This window comes from Balaenoptera borealis (assembly GCF_965194805.1).
Source record: "Balaenoptera borealis genome assembly, chromosome: 8".
Taxonomy (NCBI): domain Eukaryota; kingdom Metazoa; phylum Chordata; class Mammalia; order Artiodactyla; family Balaenopteridae; genus Balaenoptera; species Balaenoptera borealis.
Genome location: NC_138865.1, coordinates 101403942 through 101421874, shown reverse-complemented (window position 1 = coordinate 101421874; position 17933 = coordinate 101403942). Strand labels below are relative to the sequence as shown.

At 38.6% G+C, this 17933-nt stretch overlaps 1 protein-coding gene across 5 annotated transcripts in view; it reads right to left on the bottom strand.

The window, feature by feature from the left end:
- Positions 1 to 17933, bottom strand: part of HSDL2 (hydroxysteroid dehydrogenase like 2) — a 94461-nt gene that overhangs the window by 65773 nt on the left and 10755 nt on the right. For 3 of the 5 annotated variants that reach the window (XM_082404109.1, XM_082404110.1, XM_082404112.1), the window contains exon 1: positions 1819 to 1960. The exons of 1 other annotated variant lie outside the window; for it this stretch is intronic. In XM_082404109.1, the coding sequence (XP_082260235.1) occupies positions 1819 to 1835 (17 nt within the window). In that variant the 5' untranslated portion in view covers positions 1836 to 1960. Of the gene's footprint in view, positions 1 to 1818; positions 1961 to 17933 lie in introns of those variants that run through there. One more of the 5 variants, XM_082404113.1, reaches the window with a different exon arrangement.

Genomic DNA, 17933 nt, shown 5'->3' with positions numbered 1-17933 from the left:
TATTAGACACTAGTAGCAACCCCCCTCAATTGTGACAATCAAAAATGTTCCCAGATGGGCTTCCCTGGTGGCGCAGTGGTTGAGAATCTGCCTGCCAATGCAGGGGACACGGGTTCGAGCCCCGGTCTGGAAAGATCCCACATGCTGCGGAGCGACTGGGCCCGTGAGCCACAACTACTGAGCCTGCGCATCTGGAGCCCGTGCTCCGCAAGAAGAGAGGCCGCGATAGTGAGAGGCCTGCGCACCGCAATGAAGAGTGGCCCCCGCTCGCCGCAACTAGAGAAAGCCCTTGCACAGAAACGAAGACCCAACACAGCCAAAAATAAATAAATTAATTAATTAAAAAAAAAAAAAAGTTCCCAGATATTGCCAAATGTCCTATGGGGGTCAAAATTGCTCCTTGATGAGAACTGCTGCTTTAAACGTATAAAAAGATCCTCATCCTCACTCTTTGATACAAATTTTAACTATAATGAGGTGCCATTTTTTTCTCTAGTTAGATTTTTATTAACAGAACAAATATTTTTATTATCAAACATTTTGCTGTTTGCCAACGTGTTGGACTAGGAAATCTCATTCATCCTTTTGGATGTGCAATCTCTTTGGAGGGCTACTGGTATTAGCTATCAAAATTTTAATTACCTCTACTCTTTGATCCAACAGCTTCATTTCCAAGAATTTATCATATGGATACACTCAAATATGTGCAAACAGGTGAATACAAGGATAATCATTGCAGCAAGATGGAGTAACAAAAAACTAGAAATGATCTGGTATCCAATGACAGGGGGTTAGTTAAACAAACAGAACACCACGTAACCATTAAAAGGGAGGAAGATCAACATGTACTGAAAATATGTTCCAAGACATACTAGCTAAAAATACCAAGGCCCAGAAGGGACTTTGCTACTATTTTTTAAAGTGGGGTGTGTGCGTTTAGGACTGTGTACCCAAATATATTTATAAATGCACAGAATATATTTGGAAACCTACCAGAAAGTAAGTAGGAGGCTGAAAGTTAAGGATAAGGAAACTCAACCTTCTGAGCTGTTTAAGTGTTTTGGCAACTTACCTATATGTTTCAAGTAAATTACAGAACGGACTTGGCACTCAGCTCAAAACACCCATACAGTATAGAAACAAAACAGAATGAGACGGGGGTAGAGGAGTAGTTTAACTGGTATAGAGTTTGTTTCTCAAGTCGAAAAAGTTCTGCAAATTGGTCGCACAACAGTGCAAACATACTTAACACTACTTAACCGTACACTTAAAAATGGTTAAGATGGCAGATTTTTCCTTATGTGTATTTTACCACAACTAAATATCGTTTTAAAGTGAAAAAAAGTACCCCCAAAAGATACCCATACTTTAAGATTAGTTTAGTTTGTTACTCATTTGAAATCCCTTTTTAAACACCCCATTATTTTCTTCTTCCAGAATCGAGCGTTCCGAATAAGTGGAGACTCATTAGGCGCACGAGTGTTCCAGTGACCTTTCACCTAGAACTCGCGGCCTTCGGCAAGGCACGCAGCTACTGCTAAACCCAAAGTGAGACCCGCCTTGGGGGCGGCGAGACACCTCACTCTGGATCCTTTACCTGTGGAAGAGATTGTAACATGACTGCCACCCTGAAGTACACAACTCTGCGTTACTTTTCACAAGTTACCGCAGATTCGAGGAACACTGTGTCCGGCGCGGACCAGCGTTCCAGACCTCGCCGGACAGCTTCATTAACCCTCCCACCGCGGGGGCCGGGCCACCCATGCCATCCACTTCGCCCGGCGGGGTTTCTTCCCCGCGGCTCCCGATTCCCCTTACCCCGTGTTGGGCAACATGATTGTCGCACGTCGGAGTCGGTGGCCACTACGGCCTCAGTGAGCGGATACGAAGAGCGTGACTTCCTCCCCGCACTTAGCCCCGCCCCAGACCCCGACCCCCCGGGGCGCCGCCCCGAGGCCTGCAGGGGAATTGGGCGCTCCAATTAACGGGAGGTGGCTGAGTGCGCCTGCGCACGCAGTGGGCCTCCGTGGCGCTCGGCGCTGGTTTCCGCCTCCCGCCTGCCTGGCCACTGGAAACCGACCCTACGCGCAAGCGCTGTGAGAGACAACTCCGCCCCGCCCCTCTTGCGGGGGCTCTGCGGTGACAATTGGTCTCCAGCCCGCGGCTAGAATGCTGGACGCGTCAGCTGCTGAGTACACCTTTTCCCGGCCTGTGAAGGGTTCCTCGCGGCAGCGCTGAGTTCCTTTGCCGGGTTGGGGGCGTGGGGGGCGTTTGAGTCGTGCACCAGGGACCTTGAGGGCTGAGGTGCGGCTTCTCAGCGGACTTTGGCTCTCGTTCCCCTCGCCGTCCACGCCGGCACCTGGACGCCTGCCCAGCTGCACGCGCGCCCTCTCGGAGACCCCTCTTAGGAACGCTTTTCCTGGGCAGATAAGCACTCTTCCGGCCAGCGGCGCATTTCGACTCTCCCCCGGAATCTGGACTAAAGCCGGCCGGACTATAGATAAACAGCTCTGTGGTGAGGAGCAGTTTCTGGATCAGAGATCTGCAATAGTCGCACCGAAGAACTGAGTTAACTCTGATTTTTCGACTCTTAGCCAATATCTCAGCGAGGAAATTCCCAGACTCAGTGGTGGAATAAGATGAACTCTGGGAGCCGGTATTGCTTTTGGTAGTATACCTTGGACATAACTCAGTTACTCTAATGAACTAGAGACCGGCATAATATTTTTAGGTAGACGTGAAGAAATTCTATTTTGAAGAGGTAGAGCAGGATGATGAGGTTATGTGAGTAGATAAAGAAAGTAACCTGGAAATAGGATATGTACTCTCTCTTTTATTACAAGACCTAAATGTCTCTATTTATTCATTTATATCACTTGCCAGTCTCATAGGCATTTGAATTTGAGGTCTGTGATATGGTCCTTAGAGACTCTGGAGGAATTTACTTATATTAGCACCGAGTGGGTGCTGGTCACTGGAGATACAGTGGGGCAAAAAAAGGCACGTTCTCTGCCTATATAGAAGGAACAAGGAGTAACCAATGTGTTGTTTTTTTTTTCCTTAAAGGTTATCTTCATATTTATTTATTATTTGGCCGCACTGGCCGGCATAGGGGCTCTTAGTTCCCCGACCAGGGATCAAACCTGTGCCCCCTGCAGTGAAAGCCCAGATTCTTAACCACTGGACCGCCAGGGAAGTCCCCACTAATGTGTTCTTTAGACTGTTGTAAATGTTAGGTATTTTAGAGAGTGTTGATAGGGACTGTTAGATGAAAAAGTTTACTCTCCACTCATTCAAGAAAGTGAAGGCAACCTACAGAATGAAAGTATTTGCAAATCATATATCTGACAATGTCTAGTATCCAGAATCTATAAAGAACTTTTACAACTCAGCAACAAAAAGATGAACAACCCCCAATTTAAACGTGAGCAAAGGACCTCAATAGACATTTCTCCAAAGAAGATAAACGAACAAGGAAGCACATGAAAAGATGCCCAACAGCAATAGTTATTAGGGAAATACAAATCAAAACCACAGTGAGATTCCACTTTACACCCACTAGGATAGCTATAATAGAAAAGATGGAAAATACTAAGTATTGGCCAAGATGTAGAGAAATTGGAACCCTCATACATTGCTGGTGGGAATGTAAAATGGCACAGTCACTTTGGAAAACAGTTTTGCAGTTCCCCCAAAGGTTAAAGTACGGTTACCAGCTACTGGGTATCTACCTACAAAAGAGCAATTCCACTCTTGAGTGGATAACCAAGAGAGAGGAAACTTCTTGAGAGTAACCACTAGATGGCACTGGTATCTTAAAATTCACAGTTATACAATACAAAATGTTAATTTATTAACAATATTGTGACGTTATAATCTGACTTGGATTAAGGCAAAAATAGCATGAGGTTCCTTATAGGACCCTCATAAAGGGGAAATAAGAGGAGGCATAAATTTTAAGTTCCTTAAAGAAAGTAATACTTTTTATCATTAGAACAAATTGTCATAAAATAGTCAAACTTATCTTCACTTTTTGTGACTAATAAAGTCTATCAAGGGACTTCCCTGGTGGTCCAGTGGTTAAGAATCCGCCTTCCAGTTTCGATCCCTGGTCAGGGAACTGAGATCCCACATGCTGTGGGGCAACTAAGCCCTTGCGCCACAACTACTGAACCCAAGCACCACAACGAAAGATCCCGCATTGCCACAACAAAGATCTGGCGTGCCACAACTAAGACCTGACGCAGCCAAATAAATAAATAATAGATAAATAAATACAGTCTATCAAGTTTGGGACTTCCCTGGCGGTCCAGTGGTTAGGACTCTGCACTCTCACTGCCGAGGGTGGGGGTTTGATCCCTGGTCGGGGAACTAAGATCGCACAAGCCGCACGGCACAGCCAAAAAAAACCCTATCAAGTTTAATTCTCCAATTTTAAAAAGTGGTTTTCAAATACATAGGGGACTGAAAATGCCAACTTGAATTGAAATATCAAAGGATATGACACTGAAAACAAGTGTAATCTTACTGTCAAATTAGGACTCTTCTAACCCTGACCTTGCATAAGGGTATATTTTCTTAAAGTGTAGAATGCAGTGTAGAATTCAAATTTGTTGACCACAGCCAACATACATAAATTTCTCATCCAGACCCTGTACACGGTTTTCTATTTTATTTGAATCTATTATGTAGTACCCTGTTTTTTGTTTTTTAAAGTTGATCATAACCTACAAAGTTATTATTTCAGTGCCTCATTCTTGGATCATAACCTACCATTTGGAAAACACTGCTTTAGTGTGTTGTAATTTGCCATTGTGATTTTTCAACTTGCTTTTTAAGATATTCTAGGCTTCTTCAGTCAAATATAAAATTACTAACTGCTGGTCAAAGGCCAGCAATCCAATGTGACTAACAGCAGATGCTTTCAAGCGCGTTGGAAGAGTCAGGGATCTGTTGAAACTTTCCATTCCTTTCACCCCAAGGGAAATCCTTGGGGTTTTGAGGGTATAGCAATTACTTCTGACATGGTACCAAATCTTCCCAATAGGACCCCTAACTGCACCTTTTATTGCTCAGTGAATTGTTGCCAGTCATTTAATTAGTAACTGTTGGATATTAACTTCATTGCTGTATTTTAATGTCTATATTTTTCTGATAATACAGTATTCCAATATCTAGAGAAAGTGAAAGTTTCTAATATCACCCTTCAGAGATAATCATTGTTAACAGTTTGGCATGTATCCTTTAAGACTTTGAAATTTTTATATAGATTTTGATTGATTTAAAAAAAGCCTAGGGGAAATTATATATATTCTATTGTTTTGGAAACTTTTTTTGTTTTACTTAATGTATCATAAACATCTTTCCAAGTTTATACCCAAAAGTTCACCTTAACTTTTTTTTTTCATAGGTGTGTTACCAACCTGGGTCCTTGGACTCTTTAATCAATAGAAATTGATAAGAGGCCAGAGGAGAAATTCAGGCAAGGCTTTATTGGGAGTGAAAACAAGAAACAGGTGCCCTTGCTCACTCTCCAAGGAGGGCGGGCTGGTTCCTTAAATAGAGCGAGGGTAGGGGCAGATGGTGAATCGGGCAGGAGGGGCGGGTTAGGTGGTCTGCCCACCCCTGTGGTGGTGCTGTGTGCAGGGATCATGCGCAGTACCCTGCTTTTGCTCCAGGCACTTCACAAGTGGCAGTCGGTTTGTGGCCTTTTTGTAACATTGTTCATAATCACCCCACTGCCATGCATGCAGTTATTTTTAGTCCCTCATAGTTTCTTTGTATTCTGTTGTTGGAGGAGACATTTGTCCAGTAAAGGGTCCCACATCCCAGTTCCCAGCCTATCTTAGGTGCATAGTTTTCTTTTACATGAATATACTCCATATTAATTTTACCATTTGTGATGGACATTTAAGGTGTTTCAATATTGTCTATATTATAAACAATATTGCAATAAAAGCCTTTGTGTGTACATCATTGTTCACCAGTCAATGCCTTGTTTAGCAGCTGGTGTTTTCTAGTTCTGGCAAATGTGAGGTCTGCTGGGAAAGGTTTTCTTTTCTTAAAGTTTTTTCTTTCTTAAAGAGACCACAGAATAGATTGCCTCTTTTCTTCTAATGTTATTTCTGGATGTGATGCTTGGAACAGCTGCATCTATCTCGCAACCACGAGTGGAACTAACCTTCCCCTTTCCATAGCTCCTTCAAGGGTGAACTTTCTCCTATAACATACATGAAAGAAAGTTTGGGGTTGGGGAGCAGTTGTCTCCGAACCCTCCTGAGTCTCCCACCTAGCTTTCTAATTCTCCCCCTGCTCAAAGGCACACTGTGGGTTTTCCTCACTTTGCAGCTTGGCCATCTTGTAGAATTCCAGGAAACAGTTCCCTCAGCAGACAACTGCTCCCTCTCATGAGTGCAAGTAGTGGAGTGGGTGTGTGGACCACGCCATATTCCACTTTTTTGCTCTGTTGGTTTGCTTTTTGGGTTTTTTTCCTTTTTTAAAAAATTTATTTTTGGCTGCATTGGGTCTTTGTTGCTGCGTGTGGGCTTTCTCTAGTTGCGGCGAGTGGGGGCTACTCTTCGTTGTGGTGCATGGGCTTCTCATTGCGGTGGCTTCTCCTGTTGCGGAGCACAGGCTCTAGGCGCGTGGGCTTCCATAGTTGTGGCACGTGGTCTCAGTAGTTGTGGCTTGCGGGCTCTAGAGCGCAGGCTCAGTAGTTGTGGCACATGGGCTTAGTTGCTCTGCAGCATGTGGGATCTTCCCGAACCAGGGCTCGAACCCGTGTCCCCTGCATTGGCAGGTGGATTCTTAACCACTGTGCCACCAGGGAAGCCCGTTGGTTTGTTTACTACACCATCCCCACACAACTCTTTGCCAAAGAGTTGAGGTTTATATGAGGGAATTACTATCTATCTATCTATCTATATATAAATAATAACTTTATATAACAACTGCTATGTCAGAGAGTATCTGCCTACCCATTACACATTCTCCACTTCTTATTAACGGTATATCTCTATTATTAGAGCTGGCAGTATGCCCAGCAAAAGCAGTGCATCTCTCAAACCTCCCCTGCAACTAGGGGTGTCCATGTGACCAAATTATGGCTAATGAGGTAAGTGGAAGATGTTGGGGAGGACTTATGGGAAAACTTCTTTAAAGGGCTTCCAGACATTTTGTGACCTTAAGACTGAAAGCCATATACTCATGTAATAGAACAAAAAGGAGACTGGATCTTTGATGAACATGGAGTGCCATAACAGCCCTGAAACCATTACTTCTAGGCTTCTTTTGCATGATAAATATATTTTTATCTAGTTTAAGGCACTGTTATTTTTGGTTTTCTGTTACATGCATCTGGACCTAACTCTTAAATGATACTTTGTCTCAAGGCAAAAGTATCAAAAGACTATAAACCACTGCAAGGGGTTCCCTCTTAAACACAGCCAAATCCCTAGCGTTGCTCCTCGTCTTCATATCTGCTTTTCTCCCTGAGAGTATCAATTTTGTTCAAATTTCCTTCTTTAAAATTGTCTTTAATATCTCTACCCCCTTTCAGGAAATCCCATGCCCTGCTCAAAGGAGTTGGTCTCATATATTAAGATCCATCCTCTTTTCCTAAGCCAAACATTTTCCCAAGCATAAATTACCCATTCTATTTAGAATATGACTTTAGCAAGAGAGTCCACGGTGGGTGTAGGTGTTCCAAGTCCAATTCCCTTGGAGATATTTCCCCCTAATTCTTCCTGGGGTCCAGTAAGTGACTATTATGTCAAACACACCCACATCTCCCAAACTCAGGCATAAATTCGGAGACACAGTACTCTACTGTGAGTACACGTACTCTTTCCAAGCTGAGAAAGAGAAACATTTGATTCTTCTGTTATCAACATAGCTTCAACCCTGCTCACTATAAAGATAGCATTTTATGATTTTATATTGCAGAACAATACCAGTTATTTTTTAATCTTCTAGCTTTCAAACTGTGCCTACCAGGCATTTAAAAAAAAAAAAAGACATTTGAAGTTAGCTTAAGAATCAGTCCCATAATTGAGCCATCTATCTCTTAATGGCCACTACTTTGCTACACAAATACCAAACTTTGGAATTACCCCATGTCTTTCCTCTATGCCAAATTAAATTCTTGTAGGTGTCATCCTCCTACTACCCTCTACTAAATTAAATTCTTGATTAAGGTCTCATACTCCTACTGCTCCAGTAGAAGACAGGCTATATGAAGACTTATTATCCTCTGATACAAGTAATCCTCCACCTCTAAGGGGGGTGGGAAGGAGATTTGCTTTTCCAGTTACATGAGCAACATATTCACATAGAGAAGTCCTCCAGATTGTTCTTTTGTTTTGCTTTTCTGCTACTGACCTTTTGCTTGTTTGCCTGTTCAAGGTTGAATATTTGCCTGGTGCCCTGCAGGATCATATGATGTAAACATCTTTTAGAACCATACTGGGGAGGGAGAGCAGTAGTTCTATCCAGTCGTCTGGCATTGCAGGAACCTTTCCACTGACCTTGTAAACTATGATCAGATTTTTGCACAAGACTATTTCCACAAAGGGCAAATAAGTAAAAATAAAATAGATATACTCTAACCAATCCATCTGACTCCTTGTTAAACAGTTATATCAAAAATTTTAGGGGAAGGTTTCACTTAATGGCCAGAGCAAAGGCCTTGTTCTAGTCGCAAATAAAATTTATATATCCTATTAAAGATATGGTCTCAGATTCCTAAGAAGGGACTATTTTGTCCCATATAAGAACATTTACAATATTATAGGCATCTATAATATGTATCAACTTCATATATCTGTAGACAAATGGAATACCAAGGAAAGGCACATCAACTCTTATTATAGGAAGCTAACTTCAGTTCAGGGCACAAGAGTTATAGGTAACAGGTTCTTGGAAAGGGGGGAAAAAAGGACTTGTCCTTTTTCTTCTGCTATCCTACTCACAGCTATTCCTCCACCTCCGCTTCTTTGAAAACATTGGGGTGAATCACACATTAGTTAACTGGTTAGGAATAGGTAAGTTAAGGGAGAATCATGATAAGGGCTGGTGAAAGACAGTATTCAAGGCTGCTTGAGAAGAGTGGAAATATTTAATCAAAGTCATTAATTGTTACAAAACTTCCAGGGAAGTGAACAAAAATGAACAAAAATGAACCTAAACCAGAGAAGAAATTTCAAGTATAATGAAACTAGGAAACTGACACAACCCTACCAAAAACTATGAAGAATACCTTCCAATTTGTATCCAAATTAAGGAAAGCAGTGAGATTTGACAAGCATTTCTTCTAAGTAATAACTCAGTGCCATTTTTTAGAAAGTAAATGAGATTGTCCTAAAAGTCCAGCAGTAATCTGAAATTCGAAGAAATGAGGACTGGTGACTTGGGTGGACCAGGAAAAAGTTAAGAACACCACCCTTGGGAGGTCTATTCCAAGATGGTAAAGAAGGTAGAACAGAAGAAGAGACAATATGACGTACATTTTGGTTTTCCAGGACTCAGTTTCCTGACCCATAACTGAAACTTGGAAGTTAGGGGCTGCTGAAGGGTTAACAATGACCTGCAAGACAGGTGTGCAATTGTTGACCAAAGTAAACTGAGCAGAGTAAATAAACACTGATTATAAGATAAAAATCCTACAACAGGCTGGGTCTCTCCAAAACACTCAAACTAAAAAAAGATTTTTTTTCTTTTAAATCTTATTTCCAGTAGAAATGAGTACGTCTCATACTCAGATCTTGGTTTCTAACCCTATACTCCAATAAAAGGAACCAGGGTTCCTTGGAGAAATGACTCATTTTAGGACTGGGACAGAAAATATACAAGATGATCCTGGAGCATCTTGTAGTGCCAGAAAGTAAGGGAGTACTCAAAACAGACCAATAAACAAACCCAAAACAAAACACCCCACATTGATGGAGGTATGTCAAAGGAGTACAAAAGTCAACTGAGAGATCTCTCAATGGCTAAAACTGAAACACTTTGAGCAACAAAATAAAGTGGTACTGGATTATAAAGTATAAAATAAATATCCATGAGTTGATAGTGATATAATTATATGATTGAATTAAAAATGAGGAGAAATGACAGAATTCCTGTACAGAAGAATGCCGAATAATTTCTGTAAATACAGCTTCCTCAAGTAGGTACAGAATAACTCTCCATTCCTTAAGTGTGGGCTGTACATAGTGACTTCTTTCCAAAGAGTACAGTATGAAAAGGGGAAAAAAATAACTTTACAGTGAAGAAAGCTGATAAACACCAACTCAGTCAGGTGATCAAAGTCAACATCAACTGTGATAAGCCATGTTGATAATATGTATCCTTGATACGATGTGATGAAATGGTACTTTTTCTCTATAAACCTCCCCAAAACCTATAAATAACTCTAGTCTAATTGTGAGGAAAATATAAGACAAATTGCAACTGAAGGACATTCTACAAAATACCTAACCAGTACTCCTCAAAACTGTCAAGGTCATCAAAAACAAGGAAAGTCTGAGAAACTGTCACAGCTAAGAGGATCCTAAGGGGATATGATGACTAAATGTAATGTGGTATCTTGGATGGGATCCTGGAACAGAAAAACAATATTAGGTAAAAACTAATGATATCTTAATAAAGTATGGATGATAGTTAATAACAATGTATCAATATTGTTTCATTAATTGTAACAAATGTATCCTACTAATGTAAGATGTTAACCATAGAAACTGGGTGTAGGGCATATAAGAAGTCTCTGTACTATCTTCACAATTTTTCTGTAAATCTAAAACTGCTCTAAACAATAAAGCTTAAATAAGAACCTGCTGTATAAAAAAATAAAATAAAATTCAAAAATTCAAAAAAAAATAAAGCTTATTTTAAAATTTTTAAACCTTATAATAATGCTACATAAATTTTTAAAAACCCACCATTTTAAATGATTGGATTAATTGGAAGAAAATACGGATATCCCTAAGGCAATGGTTCTTAATGGAACTTGCATCCCAGGGAATATTTGTGAATGTCTGGAAACATTCTTAGTTGTCACGTTTGTGTGGGGGATGTTATTGGCATCTAGTTAATAGAGTCCAGGGATGCCACTAAACATGCTATAATACACAGAACAGTACATCCCATCCTCCCGAGAATATCCCATCCAAAATGTGCTGAGGGTGAAAAATGCTGCCCTAATTGATGAGGTTTGGGGACCTATATCAATGCTGACAGAAACAGGCTAGATTTTGTGTGTGTGTGTGTGTGTGTGTGTGTGTGTGTATAAGATACATTCAAAATATGTATGATATATATGTAAATCATGAGATAAAAATAAACATCTGTGAAACCATCACCCAGCTAAAGGACTGAAAATGATGAGTCACGTGCTTCTCTGGATTCCATCTCCCTGCCTCCTCCCGAGAAGTAACCATTCAGTTTTGTGTTTATCTTTCCCTTGTCATCTTTTATAAAATTGTGTGTGTGTGTACATAATATATTGGTTAGCTTTGCTTGGTTGTGCTTCCTTTTTAACTTTATAGAAATGGTATCTTAGTATATATAGTTTTCTCAGATTTACTTTTTTTGTTGTTTTTTGGGTTTTTTTGGCCACGCTGCGTAGCATGTGGAATCTTAGTTCCCCAACCAGGTATTGAACCTGTGCCCCCAGAGTGCAGAGTCTTAATCACTGGACTGCCAGGGAAGTCCCTGATTTGCTTTTTCATTCAGTATTTTGTTTTGATTTATCCATATCATTGCCTATTGTAGTTTATTCATTTTTCACTGCTGTATACTATTCCATTGTGTGACTATGCCACAATTTATTTGCCCATCTCTCTTGTTGATGGACATTTGGGTTATTTGCGTTATCATGTTTATTATATAGAACCGTGGTGCTATGAATATTCTTTCATATGTCTCCTAATGCACATTTCAAGTTTCTCTAGGTTATGTACATATAGGAGTGGAATTACTAAAGTATGGATGTCTTTAAATTGAAATTACGTTTAAGAACTCATTTTCTGTCCTGAAGTCATAAAGATAGTCTCCTAAATGTTATTCTAAAAGCTTAAAAATTTTGCCTTTCCTTTTTGAGTCACCTGGAGCTGCTCATTGTATGTGGGTATGAGGTTGATATCTATTGATATATTTGTAATGAGGTAGAGATAAACTTCCACTCTTTTCCCCATTGATCTAAATGCCTTCTGTGTCCTACATCAAGTTTTAATATATGCCCACATCTGTTCCATTAAATAATTCGTCTATCCCTATGGCAATACTACATTTTTCTTGATTATTTGACTTTATAAATTTTAAGATTTGGTGAGGCAAATCCTCTCACATTGTTATTCTTCAAGATTGTCTTATTCTAGAAATCATTTCATCAAATTCCTGGGAATATTGCTTGGGATTGCTTTGAAACCATAGATCACTTTGGGAAACTATATCTTTACAATTTAGTGTCTTCTACTCCATACATGATACGTCACTTCTTTAGGCTGGGTCTTTCCTAATACAGTTTCGTTTTTCTTTCCATAAGGTATTACAGATATTGGTTAGATCTATTCCTCAGTACCTTTTATTTTTGTTTTTATACAAAATTTAATGGCATCCTTTGTGTGTGTGAGTGATAAAATGTACAAAACACAAATTTTATCATTTTAACTATTTTTAAGTGTATAGTTCTGTGGCAATGGGATTACCATTTCTAAGTGATATTTTCTTTTTTTTCTTTCTTTTTTTTTTTGGCCATGCCACTCAGCTTGCAGTATCTTAGTTCCCTGACCAGGGATCGAACCCGTGCCCCCTGCAGTGGAAGCGTGGAATCCTAACCACCGGATCTCCAGGGAATTCCCTCTAAGTGATATTTTCTAATTGTTGTTGCTGGTATGTAAAATGCAACTGATTTTCATGTACTCATACCTAGACTGCTTACTAAACTCATTAATTTTAACAATTTTGACATACTTTTGGATTTTTCTATATAATTATATCAATTGCAAATAATGGGAATTTGCTTTCTCCTTTCCAATATTCACATCTTTTACTTCTGTTTCTTGTCTTACTGTACAGGAACTATGGTATAATACTGAATAGAAACTTAAGCAAAAGGCCCAAAACATAAATAAAAAAAGATTGATACATTTTATTTTGTTAAAATTAAGAGATTTTGTTCAGCAGAAGACACTATAAAGAAAATGAAAAGAGAAGCCACACTCTGGAAGAAGATATCTACTATAGTTATTACCAGGGACACCTAAAAACCAATAAGTAAACAACAATAGTCAAATGGAAAAAAATAGGTAAAATACATTACAGATATTATACTGAAGAAGATTCATGATTGGCCAGTAAAATATGACATGATATTCAATTGTATTAATAATTAGAAAATGAAAATTTAGGGCACACAAGGCATTTTTAAACTCACTGGCAAAATTTTAAAATTGTACAATACCAATTGAGAGTATGAGCAATTGGAGCTCTCAAACACTTGATAATAGTGGTAGAGAAAATTGATAAAATCACATTGGAAACAAAGTAAAGATGAAGATTAGCAAGTTCCATGACTCTGCAATTCCACTCCTGAACGTAAAACCTAGCCTGTAGGACCTAGAGAAATCTCTGTAAGTGCCTCAGGAGATAGGTACAAGAATATTCAGAGAAAAAATATTTATAATAGCACAATGACAACAAGGAGAAACTAGAAACCACTCAAATATCAATCAAGAGAATGGATAAATTGTGGCATATTCTCATAGAGAAATACTGCACAGCATTGAAAATTAATGAATTACATGGAATTGATCACAGACTCATAATATTGAGTGAAAAAACAAATGGCAGAAGAATATTAAAATATTCAACCATTTATATAAAGTTCTTATGGTTTAGGAATTTGCACAAATGTCTTAAAACTATAAAGAAAGCAAGGGTATAGGATTACCACTCTTTACACTGGGGTGGGAGAGATTAGAAATGGGATTAGAAAAGGACATAAAAGGACCTTCAATTTTGCCTTTGATATCAATTTCTCAAGTTCTCCTTGGTGGTCATTTTATTATTATGCTTACTAATTTATGTATTAAATTATTTTGAAAAAAATTTAGACATTCAGAAAAATTGTAAAATTTCTACAGAGCATTCCGGAATACCCTCTGTTCAGCTTCCCCTAATGTTAATCTCTTGTATAACCAGAATACAATTATCAGAACTAAGAAATTAAATCACTCAATACTATTAAATAAACTACAGACTTTGTTCGTGTGGTAGGCAGAATTCTAGAGGTTTTTCCCTCCAGCAATATTCCCATTCCCTGGTTTTGTAAACACTAATTGTGGGTACTGCTTGGAAGGGATTTTGCAGATGTAATTAAAGTTCCACATTAGCTGACTTTAGAAAATGGAGATTACCTGACCCAGATAACAGCCCTTAAAAGCAGAAGCTTTCTCTGGCTGATGGCAGAAGAGGAAGGCAGAAGAAGTCAGAGAGATTCAAAATATGAGAAGGACTAGCCTCACCAGTGCTGCTTTGAAAATGGAGGGGGCCACCTAAGAAGGAACACAGGTAGCCTCAAGAATCCCTGGCTGACAGCCAGCAAGGAAACAGGGATCTTGGATCTACATTCATGAGGAACTGGATTCTTACAACAACATGAAAGAGCTTGGAAGCTGACTTTTCCCAGACAGTCCAGATAAAAGACTCAGCTGGCCAATTCCTTAACTTTGGCATTGTGAGACTAAGGAGAGACCCAGTCAAGCTTCTGATCTGTGGGCTTCTGATCTACAGAATTTTGAGATAACAAATGTGTATTCTTTTAAGCTTCTAAGTTTGCACATGGTAATTTGTTACACAACAACAGAAAACAAATATCATTTGTATTTTATCCATTTATCCACTAATGTCCCTTTTCTGTTGCAGGATCTCACATTGCATTTAGTTGTCAGTGTCTCATTAGTAACCTCCAATCTGTAACATTTCATCAGTCTTTGTCTTTCATGATACTGACAATCTTGAAGAGTGCAACAAACAAAAAATATTTTGTTGAATTTCAAGTTTGTCTAGTGTTTTCTTGGGATTAGATTGAGTTATGTATTTTTGGCCAAAATACCATAGGAGCAATGTAACCTTGTCAGTGCAGTCTATCAAGAGTTCATGTCAACATGTCATATTACTGTTAATTTTAACCTTGATTGCTTAGCTAAGATGGTATCTGCTGGGTTTCTTTACTGCAAAATTACTATTTTTCTCTTTATAATTAATAAATATCTCAGGGGAGATACTTTGAGACTATGCCATCCTATTCTTAAAATTTTGCTCACTAATTTTAGCAACCATTGGTGGATCTTGTCTGCAGCAATTATTCTAACGATGGTTTTCTATTTCCCATATTCTGTCTATGCGTGTTAATTAGAATTCATCTGTAAGGAAGAGCTATCCCTTTTCCTTCACTTATTTGTTTCTTCAACTATTTATTTGTTATCAGTATTGGCTCATGGTTATTTTACTTTATGGGTTATACAATACTATTGTTACTTATTTTGTTGCTCAAACTATTTCCCTTTTGGTCACTGGGAGATCTTTCAGTAGACTCCTGTGCCCTTTTGGCATGTCCCTATCATTTTATAAGTACTTCTTTACTTTTTAGTGCCTCAAGATACTCTAGGCTCATTTAGTATTTTTGCTTCTGCAGCCCTGGAAACAATGACTTCTCTGAGGAGTCCTGGTTCTTTTTACTGGGGAACAGTATTTAGAAACTAAAATGTGGGCATAAGTTAATGACGTGTCATTGTTCAGCCTTCTCAGCAGGTAAAGCTTGGAAATATAAGTATATATACCTACCCATGCCTACACACACATCTATGTTTAATTGTGCTATATTGTATGTTATAGAATAGAACCAGTCCTCTGTGAGGAGGACCTTCTTATCTTAATAAGAGTGGAGGGAAAGGTGCCCAACCAAATGTGGGTACTTAGCAGAATATTCAAAGTATTTTGTGAAAAGGTGTTGAGAGAAGGCATACCTTACTTGCCAGTAGTCTACTGATCTGAACCCTGACATAGTCACTCCCCCTCCACTATACCCACCAAGTAGTTGAAAGGTGAAACGAGAATATAAACCACTGATATCTAGCCCTCTAGCTGAATCAAAAGCAAAAAAAAAAAAAAATCAATAATTCACAGGTAAGTGGAGAGGAGATTTATGATCTCTCAATAACTCACACTGTTCTTTAGTAAATTTAAGATCAGAGTAGAACTACCATCACTCAAAAATAATGTACCCTTCCCTGTCCTACACAGACAAGGAAAAACAATTCTAGCAGAAACCCATGCCAAAAACAACAATCACAAATGAAGTAGAAGAATATAATATGTGAAAACATAAGAACTGTACTTTTAAAGAAGAACAAACATGGATAAGAGGAAACCTTTGGGAAAAATACTTCTTTGCCCTATTTAGGTAATTAAACAAGGATTCCCTGAAACATGACATTTTAAAATATAGGTAAGACATAGGCAAAACATTCTCTGACATAAATTGTAGCAATGTTTTTTGGGGGCTGTCTCTCAAGACAAAAGAAATAAAGCAAAAATAAACAAATCAAACTTATAAGCTTTTGCACAGCAAAGGAAACCATAAACAAAACAAAAAGACAACACACAGAATGGAAGAAAGTATTTGAAAACCATGTGACTGGCAAGGGATTAATTTCCAAAATATAGTTCAAACAGCTCAATATCAAAAAAACAAACAACCCAATTAAAAAATGAGCAGAAGACCTAAACAGACATTTCTCTAAAGAAGACATACAGATGGTCAACAGGCACATGAAAAGATGCTCAACTTCGCTAATTACTAGAGAATGCAAATCAAAACTACAATGAGGTATCACCTCACACCGGTCAGAATGGCCATCATTAAAAAGTCTACAAATAATAAATGCTGGAGAGGGTGTGGAGAAAAGGGAACCCTCCTACACTGTTGGTGGGAATGTAAATTGGTACAGCCACTATGGAAAACAGTATGGAGTTTCCTTAAAAAATTAAGAATAGAACTACCATATGATCCAGCAATCCCACTCCTGGGCATATATCCAGAGAAAACTCTAATTCAAAAAGATACACACACCCCAATGCCAAGACATGGAAGCAACCTAAATGTCCATCAACAGATGAATGGATAAAGAAGATGCAGTATATATACACAATGGAATATTACTCAGCCATAAAAAAATGAAATAATGCCATTTGCAGCAACATGCATGGACCTAGAGATTATCATACTAAGTGAAGTAAATCAGAAAGAGAAAGACAAATATCATATGATATCACTTATATGTGGAATCTAAAAAAAAATGATACAAATGAACTTTTTTATGAATCAGAAACAAACTCACAGACATAGAAAACAAACCTATGGTTACCAAAGAGGAAAGGAGAAGGGATAAATTAGGAGTTTGGGATTAACAGATACATACTACTATATATAAAACAGATGAACACAAGGGCCTACTGTATCGCATAGGGAACTATATTCAGTACCTTGTAATAACCTATAATGGAAAAGAATCTGGAAAAGAATATATATATATTTTATATATATGTATAGAATATATATGTGTGTGTATCTGAATCACTTTGCTGTACACTAGAAACTAACACAACATTGTAAATCAACTATACTTCAATTAAACAAATGTAAATATGGGACTTCCCTGGCAGTCCAGTGGTTAAGACTCTATGCTTCCACTGCAGGGGGATGGGTTCAATCCTGTTCGAGGAACTAAAAATCCCCACATGCCACATGGCATGGCCAAAAAAAAAAATGTATGTATGTAAGACAATAATGAGATGAAAAAAGAAAAAATCTGGCAGAGCTAGTGAAAGAATAAAGAGAAAAATTAAATTATATAATTTTAAAACACATTAAA